Source organism: Triplophysa rosa, linkage group LG14 (assembly GCF_024868665.1).
Source record: "Triplophysa rosa linkage group LG14, Trosa_1v2, whole genome shotgun sequence".
NCBI classification, from domain to species: domain Eukaryota; kingdom Metazoa; phylum Chordata; class Actinopteri; order Cypriniformes; family Nemacheilidae; genus Triplophysa; species Triplophysa rosa.
The window spans coordinates 14,393,088-14,407,276 of record NC_079903.1 but is presented as its reverse complement, the minus strand read 5'-3'; the positions used below and the strand labels follow the sequence as shown (position 1 = coordinate 14,407,276).

At 40.5% G+C, this 14,189-nt stretch overlaps 1 protein-coding gene across 1 annotated transcript in view; it reads left to right on the top strand.

Moving 5' to 3' along the window:
* mettl16 (methyltransferase 16, N6-methyladenosine) overlaps positions 1 to 13,905 on the top strand; it is a 30,297-nt gene extending 16,392 nt beyond the window's left edge. The window contains exons 3-10 of the mRNA XM_057350947.1: positions 2,230 to 2,417; positions 3,949 to 4,089; positions 4,264 to 4,376; positions 4,534 to 4,676; positions 6,717 to 6,786; positions 9,267 to 9,356; positions 12,703 to 12,876; positions 12,967 to 13,905. Of these exons, the coding sequence (XP_057206930.1) occupies positions 2,230 to 2,417; positions 3,949 to 4,089; positions 4,264 to 4,376; positions 4,534 to 4,676; positions 6,717 to 6,786; positions 9,267 to 9,356; positions 12,703 to 12,876; positions 12,967 to 13,461 (1,414 nt within the window). The 3' untranslated portion in view covers positions 13,462 to 13,905. The remainder of the gene's footprint in view (positions 1 to 2,229; positions 2,418 to 3,948; positions 4,090 to 4,263; positions 4,377 to 4,533; positions 4,677 to 6,716; positions 6,787 to 9,266; positions 9,357 to 12,702; positions 12,877 to 12,966) is intronic.
* Positions 13,906 to 14,189: the final 284 nt, after the last annotated feature.

Here is a 14,189-nt window from a genome sequence, read left to right as displayed (position 1 = left end):
ACGGCCCGTCGTCAATTATTCCTTACATATTGGTCTGTCAGTAGTTTTAGGTTGTCCCACGTGTCTTGAGCTTCATACTTGTGTCATTTCAACGTCATTTCATTTCATTTACACTGTGTTGTTAGCGTCCACCTAACACCAGACAATTGTTTTCTTCAAGCATCATTATTTTAATAAGTTTTATTAATATTTAAAATTAGCTTGATTTTTTGTTTTTATGTTAATTGTAATGAAAGTTTGAGAAAAATAACAAGTTTGGTATTCTTTTGTCATTTTATAATATATTTCTTTATTTTTTATGTTGCTAATTAATTTTTATTTTAGTTTTTGTTTATTATAATTGTAATGCTTTAAACTTATTTCAGTTTATTTTTGAGGCAACATTTCCATTTTTATTTAGTTCAAGTTTTTCCAATAATTTTTAGGTCAATATTTTATTTAATTTCAATGAAAAGAAACGTTTTCAAAGTTTTAATTGTAGTAAACTAAAATAACTTGGCCCAAACTTAACTTTCGGTAGACCTCAGCAAAGAATCAATAACTGTTGAATAGTTTCATACAGTTAATATAGAATATAGAATAAGATATTAATATGAACTAATATTAATATAAATTAAATATAAAATAAATTGTTATATTATAGCCACTAGCTAGACCGATAACCAAACACAGACCGGAAGGTAACTTCGGGCCAGGAAGGCATGAAACGGTCTATATTAGAATAAACCCATAACCACCTTGTGGTTTGCTTTTTGCCAAATAATTTTAAAGGAGCTGTATGTAACATTGACACCTAGCGGTTGAGCTTGGTGTCACAGTCCAAATTCAAAATATTGGCGATGCTCGCAGGAGTTGCCAGACACTTACAGGAGTGTAATGAAAAGCATCAACTCTTACACTGTATGTTTATCTGATCATTTATACGTTTGCAGTGGTTTTGTTGTTTGCAAATATAACTCAATCAGCAGCTTGTTTCAGAGGTTGCATCCTCTGGAGGCCGCATTTACGGGCCATATTGCTGTGTCGTTTAAATAACTGTAGTAAAATTGTATATTACTCGTAAGTTGTAAAGTAATATAGTAATTCTTTATAAATTTGCAGCGTAATAGTACCGGAAAGGGTGGAATCTGCTATCTCTGACCCACAATTGTTTGTTTGCTGCAATATGCTGTGATTGTCGCCAACTGGCAACCGAGCTGTCGAAATATGTGGGTAAATCGTTAGTGGGCGGGGTCACATTCTGGCACCGAACGCACATTTCAGAGTGAAATAACTGGCTATAGCATTGGTTTTTTGGACAAACCATTATATGAACTTAGCATGTTTCCTAAATGTCTACGAACATATTAAGGTATTGTTTTGATTTAATACAGTGAAATTATTACATACAGCTCCTTTAATTAAATCCAATAAATACCTTAAAAGTTTTAGTGTTTTGTCCATCTTGTACCTTATACCTCATATATTGATGGCTTAATTTAACCTGAGGGGGTAGTAAAAACAAATATTCCTCACCTCGACATCACTTTTGGCCACCACTATACAAACACGTGCAGTCCAATCATCTGTGATTCACTGGGGTTATGGGTAAGACCAGACCTCACTGAGCATTGATATCAAAATGCATCTCTTACATCTTAAATGGAATATAACAGAAAATGGAAGCATTAGCTTGTTTGAAGTATTTCCGTCTTTTGCACGTTTATGCAAACATGACCATTTCAGCCCATTACACCCATTATTTGGAGAGCACATGCTCTCTCGCTAATGTCAAAAAGCCCTTTTGTGATGGAGGGCTCTTATGCTTAGGGTGGGGTGCAGGTGTTTTTAAGCGCTCTGCAAAATAGCATTTCACACACCATGGCTTCATTCCACGGCACCATAGTTGCTTCCCTATCGGAGGTGCCAGACAGCATGGAGCGTTTAATTACATCTATAGAAGTGTGAATGTACAAAGACACCCTAATTACGCCCCAGAAACGTGACTTTACTGCTGCAGGATGCTTTAGGAGCATTGACGATTTCTTTGGAGGGGGGTATTTGGGCCGTTGCTAATAAGGCCATTCCTTCCGTTTAATAAATCTTTGCAAACGTGGCAGCTGGACATTTATTGCACTAGAGAGAGGGTATGTGGTGTTTTTATAAAATGTCTATTAGCTGAGGCTTCCCTTTTATTATTTCACTATTATCCCCTTATCAACGCTCATCGAAACCTTGTCCCTACCGCAGGCTGAACTTCAAGGACCCGGAGGCTGTCCGAGCCCTCACCTGCACCCTACTCAAAGAGGACTTCGGCCTGACCATCGAGATCCCCCTAGAACGACTCATCCCCACTGTCCCACTCCGCCTTAACTACATCCACTGGGTGGAGGACCTGATTGGGGGCCAGGGGAACCCACGGAGAGGCATCGACATTGGTATGCCAGCTGACACTTGCTGGTATTATCCTGTTAAAGCTGCATCCCGTCCCTGGGGCTGGTGGCGCACGGTTTGGCAGTGCCGCTCTGTGCTTTACACATACACACGCCGGTGGATTGTTGAGACAGTGTGTTGGCAGTCATACACCATCAATACCTCTGGATTTGAGCACGCTGTCCCGCTCCACCAATGTCATGAGAATCCATTCTAAGCTAGGGAACCCTTCCTTGAATACAGATGGATCTTTGTCCTTTCTGTCTCGAAGGAAACTCTTAAGTACTTCAGCAATCGTTTGTGTTTACCGTAGAGTGCGTGAGCGATATAGTTGTGGCGCTGCTGATTGGATCAGATTGTAGATTGAAGACCTTTGCCAGCTCTGGGATGAGATTAGCTGCATTAGTGTCATGCCCATGATAAATAGCTTTAAATCTCCGCTTGAATGCGGTCTGTGTGAGGATCATCTTTGTTTAGTTCTGCGAAATTTCCGACGGTTTTTAAAGCTGGCTGACTGGATAATGGATGACCGTAGATGTCTTGCTGAAGTCTAACCATATTATAAAAGCCGTACGTCAATGTGTCAGGCAGTCGGCTGCACTTCAGGTTATCATAGTAATATTTGCTTACAGAGTCCCAATGTTTGTTTGTATAAATGTATAAATTGGGGCTATTAAATAATGAATCGCATTCTGAATAATTGTTTGTGTTAACGTAACATATGTCTGTGCACTGATTTTTATCAAAATCAAAACATTTAAATTGTATATAAATATACAAGTCAAATATTTTCTAAATATTTACATGTATGCGTTTATAAATACAAAATAAATATGCACAGTACACAGACATATATTATGTAAACTTTTATTCTGGATGCGATAATTGCAATTCATTGTTTAAATTAGTATAAATTTAGTATTAACTTTTTTTTATTTTATTTTTAATTTAGCGTATTTTGTTAAAATACATTTTCTGCATGGCAGGTCAAATGATAATTTATGTCCAGGGCAGGCTAAATTATTAAAACATATCATTCAATGACCAATAAAACATTTGGCTAAATTATTTGGCTAAAGATCAATACTTCCAAAACACAATATTCATGATTCTTTAAACCCTGCTGTTGTCTTAAAGTGTTGCATCTCACTGCATGACACTATGTGTATGTTAAAGGGATAGAAAATTGAGTCATCGTTTATTCATCCTCATGTCATTCCAAACCTGTATGCTTTTTTTCTGCAAAACACAAAGGACATTTTGAAGGACATTGGTAACCAAACAACCTTAGCTCCCATTGACTTCCATTATATGACCACAAAACCACTGAGACAATTTTCAAAATATCTTCTTTTGTGTTCCACAGAGTCATATATAGATTTTGAACAACATGAGACTGAATAAATAACTGAATTTTTATTTTTGGGGGAACTAGCCGTTTACAGCTTGTTTTAGAAATGGAGGCACAACACATTTTATTTGTATTTAAACACTGTCGTCTCACGATGTGATGTGACAGGTTTTTGCTGTGTGCAGGTACCGGTGCCTCCTGTATTTACCCCCTCCTGGGAGCCACTATGAACGGCTGGTTCTTCCTCGCCACAGAGGTAGATGACATCTGCTTTAATTATGCAAAGAAGAACGTTGAGCAAAACCACCTGGCAGAGCTCATAAAAGGTGTGTGTGTGTGTGTGTGTGCGTGTGCGCGTGCGCGTGTGTGTGTGTGTGTGTGTGTGTGTGTGTGTGTGTTTTTTTTATGTTATACAGATAGATAGCTTGACAGTAATTTAATATATATGCTATAGCTGACACACCAATGTCGCTGCGTGCGTGCGTGCGTGTGTGTTGCAGTGGTGAAGGTGCCCCAGAAGACTCTGCTAATGGATGCACTTAAGGAAGAGTGTATTGTCTATGATTTCTGCATGTGCAACCCTCCTTTCTTCGCCAACCAGTTAGAAGCAAAGGTACATTGAGCTCTAGTCTTTGAACAGACGCTCGCTGTGTTCAGTCCAAGCAGGAGCTGTAGAGCCCCGGGGCTGTTTTCCAGCAATATCTGTCTCTTTGTGGACATGACAATAGCTGTTATCTGTTTCGCCCAATCTTCTTTGGTTCCTCCATCAGGGGGTGAATTCAAGAAACTCCCGCAGACCTCCGCCCAGCTCCGTCAATACAGGGGGGGTGACTGAGATCATGGCTGAGGGTGGAGAGTTGGAGTTTGTGAAAAATATCATCCACGACAGTCTGCAGCTGAAGAAAAGACTAAGGTCATACACACACTAATACAAATACATAAAAAACCCTAAATGACGTGTTAATTTTGTCATTTTTGAATGAAATTAAATTCACTGAAGTGTAAATTTGAAAGCAGGGAAAGAGTCTGTCACTCTTTAGTTGGTCCATTTGTTTGTCTATTGTAGTCACGCAAAGATGAATATTCTGAACCCGCATGACTTTCTTCTGCAGAACACAAAAGATGATATTTTGAAGAACGTTGTTAACCAAACAACATTGACCTCCATTGTATGAACTAAAAAAACGGACATTTCTCAAAACACCTTCTTTTGTTTCACAATCACAAAACTGCATATCAACCAATAAATCGGTCTGCCACTTGTCAATGCATGAGAATCTGTGATCAGCCTAATGAGAAACATACAGATCTTTATGTGTCCATGTTTGCTCTCTGTAAAGATGGTATTTTGTGCCGAGAGCCACGGAGACAGGGCAGATGGATGCTGGGATGGATCCGTCATCCAGAGTTTGTGTAATTAATTGACAGGCAAAGTAAATAATTACCCCAGGCAGTATCCGGGCCGCCCAACGGGAGCAGCTGTGTGTGTGTCTGGGGCAGACGGCGTGCCCCTCGTGCCAGGGCTGTCAGTAGAGCACTGGAGTGAACCGTGCGGGGAGGGGCAACAAAGCAGCTAACGTTAGGCCTGATTGAACATGTCATGTGATAAACCTCAAGAGGAATCACACGTTGGATTGAGTATGTGCATGTGGATAGAAAAGCTAGTGGGCTGTTTGGAAGGTTGTAATTTTCGTTTTCATTAAAGATGTATTGTGAAATCATTGAGGGGGTTTTGTGTCCTCTGCTTGTGTTGAGGATTGACTGGTTTCCACAGGGGAAGCTGGGCACTGTTCCATCTCGCTGTGTTACCAACTCCTCCATCTCTTGTGGGTTCAGACTACACAAGCAGACCGGTTTCAGTGTGTGCGTACGAGCGAACACTGAGTCGGCAGGTGCCCATAGAGTCAGCCGTGCATTCTGATTGGCCCTCTGAGATCTCCCTTCCTCTCCAGCTCTACAATTAGTGCCAGTCTGTGTCCGGCCCCTCCTCTCTCAGTCTCATCCTAAATACTCTGATTTCTCCTCATGCCAAACAGTCTGCGCTATTGAAATCCTAATTGTTGCTTCTTCCTGCTGCTGGCCTGGTAAATAAAAAGAATGTGTAAATGGCCCCATTTAGGTAGGATGGATACTGGAGCACCCCATTATTAGTTGGGGTGTATAACCTCCCTCCACTCAGCATTGAAGAATGTGTGAATATTAGGGCTGTTTATTTTATATTGTGAAAGGAAATGATTGTCAGTGTCCTGAGGCTCAATATGCAGTTTGACGTGTTTGTTGACACGTTGAGATCTCTCAGGGTTATCTTGACCGTGAACAAAACGGTCAAAACATCAAACAATACCTGATGGATAAAATTATTAAACATCCTGTTTTCTCTGGAAATGTCACATAACAGATTTAAATAGTTCAACTAAAAATGAAAATTCTGTCATCATTTACTCACGTTCTTGTCATTTTAGACCTTTCTTTTTTCTGCAGAACTCAAAAGAAGGTATTTCAGGTTTGAAATGACAAGAGGGTGAGTAAATGATGACAGAATTTTCATTTTTATAAATAAAGATAAATAGATTATTTGAGCAGATAATATCTGCAAATTTAGAAATGCAGAAAAACTGTCAAATTGAGACTTGAGCATCAATCAATTGTACATAGATTTTTCTCTCGCTGTTTCCTCTCCTCTGGGTTCTCACTGACTAATGAGGCCTCATCTTTTTTTGTAATGGCAGATATTCATTGATTTTTGTCTCAAGTGTAACTTCAAAGCTCGTCGTCAAGGTGGGCTTTTCAATTAAACATCCCGCTTCAAATCTTAAAACAGAAAAACAAGTAGCCGCACCGGCTGTTCCCACAGAGCTCTGCCATGTTCAGCTCTTGGGTCTGTAATCCTGCAGTTTATTTGATGTTCTCCCATAGATCTGGTGGTTTCACAAGCCTTTTTATCCGTTTACAGGTGGTACAGTTGCATGCTGGGAAAGAAGTGCAGCCTGGCACCTTTGAAGGATGAGCTGCGGAAACAAGGGGTGAGTTTTGCTTGAGCCAGTGTTACGCGTGTGTTTTCTCAGATCTTGGCAGATAAATGAATGGGCGTTTCCCCATGACTCAAGGTTAATTGATCCTAACGAGTTTTACTAGCGTGGCCTAAAATTGCACCCTGATGGGGAATGCTAATGGAGAAGATTTCATTAGCTCATTAGACATCATTAGTTTCCCCGTCACCCCTTCACCACCAGTCCCTCATCCTGGGTCTGTACAGTCAAAACCCCCTGTTATCTGTGAATGAAAGGCATTCGGATTGCTCACAGGTTATTAGTCTGGTGTCCGTCACTCTGCTCCGATGTGTCATCGTTCTCATCTGAAGGTGTCAGAGTGCTGCCACCCTTCATTAGATTCTTTGCGCTCCTGGCTCGTGTCCAGCAGGCAGGGCTGCTTCCTCTTCTCACCACTGGGGTTGTAATTAATATGCTAATGAGATGCTATCGTTTACATCTGTCCCCTTGCTTTCTCTTTTCTTGTATGTGTTGTTTAAATGCCCTGAGGCTGCAGAGGTCAAACTTGAGTTTTTTTATCCGAAGTGCAGTATATTGGAAGGGTGCACTTGGGACTTCATAGTTCACCTCTGTATCTGTGTTAAGACACATCCCCTGCTGTTTGAATTGCAAGTTTGCATCAATAAAACTGGGAGAGTCTAGTGTCAATTATACACTGAGCACATAGTTTCATGTGTCTCTGTAATCTACCATTAATGTTTTAAACCCTTTATTAAAATAATATTTACTAAACAGGGCAAAATAGCGCAATAGCGCAGATGGGAGTGGAAATTTCTGAGGGTGATTTACTAACAAGGCGCACAGTAAAAAAAGCAATATCTCATTCCCCTAATGACCAATGCAATATACGAAGAGCAGCGCAAATTAGTGCAGGGTTTAAGACATGCTTTTTTGGGGGGTGTTAAATAAAGCGCACATACCAGTACAATGATGAGCGCAAACCTTAGTAAATCACATTCGTTTAAATACTCCCCTCCCATAAATTTGCGTTTGAAGAGGACTCCTACAAGTGCATATGCAATAAGGTCAGTGCAAAAACAGCTGTGTCCACGCCTTTTCGGTGCTAATTGTCACTCCGTGTCTTTAATAAATACTGTCAATGGGTTTTTTTTTACGCCAAAAGAGGTGTTTGCTGTGCCGCAAGCTGTTAGTAAATAAGGCCCTTAATCTCCCAGTTTTCTGTAGCTTGTAACGTAATGTTTTGAATTATTGTAAAGTAGAGTTAAATAAGGTCAATTAAAACGCATCTTAATGTCAAAGTGTGCCAATTTACCTTCCAATTGTCAGTATATAGTTTTGGCCACAAGCGATACCCAGGGGTCATAATTGTACTAAAATTTGCTTTAAAAGCACCCTCAGGTTAGATTAAACCATTAAAATCTAAGGTATTAGATGGTATCAAATCAAAAGTTTTAAAGGGGTCATATGGCGCGAATACGTGTTTTTCTGTGTCTTTGGTGTGTTATAAGTTGCCCATGCATGTATTAGACACGTAAAATTGCAAAAATGTAAGTGTCGGAACAAAAGATGCATTCTATCGAAAAGCGAATGCTCACTCAGACCTGCCCGAAACGCCTCGTGTAACCACACCCCCACAAATCTACGTCAGTTCGTGGTATGATTTGACGAAGACCGCCCAAATGTATACGCAAGTAAGGTGGGCGTACCTGTCAGTACAATTGCTTTGGAACCTGATGTTCCAAATACGGTAAGAGGCGTTACATTTCCATTCACTACGCACTGGTTAACTGGCCAATCATAGCACACCTCGCTTTTCAGAGCGATGGGCTTTGTAAAAATTACGCTCGCTTTAGAGAGGCGGGGCAAAGAGGAGATACAAACATGCACGGTATGTGGAAATTTTCGAACCTTAAATCGTGTATACACATTGCATTACATCTAAAACAAATGATAATATTCATTTTAGCCGTGTCATATGACCCTTTTAAAGTATTTATTCGACAAAAGGCCAACCACAGCTTATCAGTTTTATATTCGAATGTACAATAAAATGCATTGAAAAACAAAAAGCCCACTGGAACTAAAGCATACACTGACTACAGTTTTATCTGTTAATAATATTTTTTCATCCTCTGTTGTAGTTATATTTTGTAGTCATTCTCCTGGGCTGTCTTTATAAACGTAGCACATGTTGTAATTTTTTTTGCCAAGCCTCCTTAAATTCTTCTCAAAACTGAGCTTCAGTTTATACTCCAAACACACCAATGCAACATGCATACAAAATCTTGGATGCATTTTTAATCAAATATTTGAAAAAAGAGCAAATACGTCAATTGTCCAAATTATGCAGATTTTATTCATACATATCGAAATCACTGTTTTATAATATGACATGCATTTGTTTCGACAGCTTTTGTGACTTGTTTTTCCCTATTTTGGGTGCGTGTTACTGAGATAAATCATTGTTATATCCTTCTTTTGGTCTCTTGCAGGTGCCCAAAGTCACACACACAGAGTTCTGTCAAGGTCGGACCATGCGCTGGGCCCTGGCTTGGAGCTTCTATGATGACGTACCTGTGCCTGTAAGATGTGACCTGCCTTAGTTTAGAGTCAGCACAGCGCTTGCCCTAGTTTAGCAATATAGAGTGTCTACCATAGTTTAGAGTTTTGGTAGAGTGCTCGCTTTGGTTTAGAAGCGAGTTTAGAAGAGTGCCTGACTTAGTTTGTAGTCCACCTTAATTTACAGTCAGCAAGTTAGTCCTCATGTAACCCATGTACCCTAGACAGCACAGCCAGTCTGTTTGATGTGTTTGTGTATAGATCCGCACAGGGAAAGCAACACCTCCTGAATATTCACTGGGCTTCTCTTGTAAATAATGCATATTCAGCTCATTCCACCAGACACACTTGACCTGCTTCCAGAGGCACAGCTCATCTCCTTCGGATGGCGTTTCGTAGCAACAGTTGCTCAGACAGAGTGACAGTGCAACACAGTCATGCACTTTTGACGTAAAAAGGACAGGGCAAACGCAAAAGAGGGATAAAGGAAGGAAGGGTTGTGGGATGGATAAAGGGGGCAGTCGGATGATTTGTTAGGGTCTTTTAGGAGATTTCCCCAAGTCCCAGATGCTTTTCTCCTCATGAGCACTTGAGCAGAAAGATTGGCCTACATATCTGTCTGTGTGTCACCCCACCTCCCTCAGTCGGCATACAACAGATATCTCACATGCAAGAGCTGTGCAGACACGTCTAGGTTGCTTTGGTGCCACTTGCGCCGCATCTTTAGCTTTTTTAGTCACTCTCTTTTGTCGTGTCTCTGCTACCTCAGCTCCTTTTGCTTCCTTTGTCCATCTTGTCCCCCTGTATCCAGCTGAGCCCCATTAGCAAAGTGCGTAGAAGCCAGATCAATCTCTTTGACAGTCACATCTTCAATCTAGACATGAAACGTGTGGAGGGAGGGGTGGTTAGACAGAGCTCTCAAAAACAAGGAGGGCTTTTGAAAAGAAGCTTGCTGTACTGAAAGCACGTCTGGGATATAAAGGCTGTTGAAGCAGTGGATTTACAGTGGGGAGCGGAGACTAAGGGGTCAAAGGTCTGGAGGCTCCAGCAGTGACAGGAAGTATAAACCCAGCATCTGCGAATAACCGCTGATCGTTCTTCCACTTATCTCCTTGTGTTCAATAATTGAATAATGACCTTTCAGCTCAGTGTCTACATGGTGTCCCTCGTGATTTTAGCATTTACAACAGGGTGCTCACAAAGAGTGCCGTGTTAAGACCAGAAGCCATTTTATAAATCTACTCAACCTGTTTAAACCGAATGTGTCTCAGACAAATAATGGACAGGGGAGGGGGTTATAATTCAGCGTGACGAGGGGCTGAAAGCGGTGCATTTTTCTGATTAACCTCTGATAGAAATTAATTGAGAGTATAGACCGCCACGTGTCTGCACTCATTATGCGCTCAGCACAAATTCACACAATGGGCAGTGATGCTGTGAGCCTTATTTTTACATGCCTTAGGGTAATCTATAAAACATACTCTGTATGTCCTTGATGATAAACTATACATGCGCATATTCTGATCATATTTTGATTTATCCCATCAATTTGCTCATTTTGCCACAAACCGCAGTATTTAATATTCGCATGGGTGAAGGTGCTTTTGTTCAGAATTTAATTGTTTTGTTAGTCTGAGGTGTGTTTTGTTAGTCTGAGATTTTAGCAGAACATGTGAGGCTCAACGTCTGATAATGGCGCCCTCTTGTGTAAGCAAAATAAAATGCATAGGGAACCGCCTTGATGTTAAACCGTCTTTGAAAGAATTGTTTGGTGCTGGCTGCGGAAGCATTACAAATGTGCAGAACAATCAACTATTTCAAGTTATTTAGCCACCATGTATATTTAGACTCCAACTATGTGTAGTTGACTGTCTCTTAATCACATGTATTAACCTTAAGGATAGATTATGAGTATGCCAAATGTTAAATCGTAACATCTTTCACAACGTTACCTCTATAGCCATTTATGAGAAAATTAACTGTAGATTCATTTAAAAAATTGTAGTGCTTTACAATTAGACTAGACCAAGTTTAATTGGACAGTTTGGGTGCAAATAGCAAGTCCTATTTAAACATGGTGCTAATAGACACTCATATGCTGTGTGCAGTTCACTTTAATCTTGTTAATTCAGGCAGGACAGGAGGAATGGGGTGTTAAGAGAAAACATCTGCGAGTGATGCCAGATTAGCTGTGTGCACTGTCTTGTGTTGACAAGATATTTGACAAGATATGTGTCTGGTTGGTTGTAAATCTAACACCGATGGATGACTCCTGTATTACATTTCAGTAATAGATAATGGATGTGCTCTGTGTTTTTCACTCCGTTGGTTTTGGATGACTCATGTTGTCCACTTATCTGGCCCAACAACAGATGCTCTGTTACAGAAAGAGAGACGTGTGATTGAGAGCTAAGACATTTCTAGCCGTTTCGCTGGACTACCAGAAATGTGTTTTCTTATAAAAATGCTGCAATCTTATAAAAATGTGGCATGTGTGTGACTTGTGCATTACTGGGTTGTGTTGTGGTATGTCGGAGACTCAAATTTGTTTGGACATGTTTATGAATGTGCATATGTGTCCATTCAAACAGAATAAGGCATGTCGCTGTGTTCAGTATTTCATAATTCAAATTATTCATATCTTCAGTTTACATCATCAGAATTGTTTCTGTGACCATGTTCAAAATGTGAAATAGTCAAATATATCTATTGCACCAGATAGATTGTAGGTGGCCAAGTGACCAGTCTCTCTTGAAGTTAATAGTTCACCCAAAAATTGTCATTTCAAACCTTTGACTTGGATATTTTGAAGAAAGTTGGTAACTGAACAGCACTGGACCCCATTCCCTTTTATTGTATGGACACAAAACCAATGCAAGTGAATGGGCGCCAGTTAATAACATTTTCCAAAATATCTTCTTTTGTGTTCTGCGGAAGAAAGAAAGTCATACAGGTTTAAAAATGACAAAAGGGTGAGTAAATTTAATTTTGGGTGAACTATCCCTTTAAATGTGGGTGATATTTCTTTGTGCAATGCTGCCATCTATTGGGCACCTTTAGTAAAGTACGATTTTTATTGAAAATACCTGTCACTGTATTTCCATATATCACATCCATCCATCCATCATAAAACCCAAGTAATCCATATGACTCCATTTGGGTTATTTAATGTCTTCTAAAGCCAAATGATAGGTGTTAATATTTCAAGCTTATTAAGTGAAATGTTAGGTGATCTATTCCTTTGAGAAGTACTAAGACTAAGATCTTTATTGCATGATGTTTTTTAATATTGAAATTAACATGTTTCTAGCATGCAGTATTACAGAGGCGTAAACACTCATTAAACTAATTTCCTTCTGGATCTCCCAGTCTCCGCCATGTAAGAAGAGGAAGCTGGAGAAGGCTCGTAAGCCCCTCACCTTCACTGTACTGAAGCCCACTGTGGCAGAGCTGCAGACCCAAGCCCCCAGTATCGGCTGCACAGACACGAGCCCCACAGAGAGCGTCTCTGTCTGGCTGGAGAAGATACTGACAGACCTGAAGGTGAGCTGAAAGCGAATGGAAAATGTTCATTATTCACTTATTGGTATCCAAAAAGAATTCAGCAACATGGGGTGTTCTGTGTTTCTGCAGGTGCTTCATAAACGTGTACCATGTGGAGAGGCGGAGCTTAGCCTCTTCCTGACAGCGGTGGAGAACACCTGGGTCCATACACGGCAAAAGAGACGAGAACAGCATCGGCATCTCCGTGAGCTCCCTAGAGCGCAACCGGCCTCCACCTGCAGCACGGAAATGGACACTTTAACCCCAGAGGAACCGTCCACAGAAATCAGTGCCGATCCTCAACACAGCAACGGGAAGGAAACAAACGAGCAGCAGCATCCAAAAAAATGTGCAGACGTCCCAATGGAATCACCCACTGAACAGAACGAGGCGCCCATTAGCAGTCCTTCAAACCCAGAGACGGTCCAGCAGTTCCTCTTCAAGTGCTTGGTGAACATGAAGGTGGAGGATAGCGACGTGGTGGTGGAGATGCATTGGGTTGAGGGGCAAAATAAAGATCTGATGAACCAGCTCTGCACATGCTTGAAGAACTCTCTCTTCAGACAGGTAGCCAATCCCACCTAACCCCCCCACACAGGTTTTGTTCTCTCTTTCTTTCAGATAATTTTTTCATCGCATGTAACCCCATCTATTCTGCTGTGATCCATGTGAATGGTAAAGCTGCTAATGTTACAAAACACAAGATGTCATTAATCAATGCTATTCAGCCATGTTTGAAATTTGACCACATTTGTAATAAACAAGTTTTAAATCTATCTCTTTGTTGTCTTTTTGACTTTGGTCTCAGTATTATTACTGTAATTCCCTTCTGATCAGGCATGTTTTTGTGTAAAGGTGCGTGGAAGTGGATCCACTTTTTAAACATTTTACTTTTTAAACATTGTGTGATCAACAGAATCTTAAAAATAAGATATGCATAATTTGCATAAACTGATTGCAACTGTGTTGAAATTTTGTTTAGACTTCTCAAATACCTTTGCATTTTATAGAAATACCTTGAACATTTTTGCCTGTTGAGCCTTGCAATCGAGCAACCCAAACCTTACCTTATAAGCCGAAAGCTTCCTGCTTTTACACATGCTGAACAAAAAACATTTGTGGACAAAAAATATATTGGGAAAGCCACATTCCTTCACTTCAATAATAGGTTGTGTTGTTTCTCTCCCTGGAATGCCTTTCTGGTTGTTTGCAGGAAGTTCGAGTCAGTACAAACTTCCTGTGTCCTGTGTTTAATTGCTCTTCATACCAGGAAGACAACAGCAGTCGGGAGGGGGCACGAAGAGTAAGGTGTG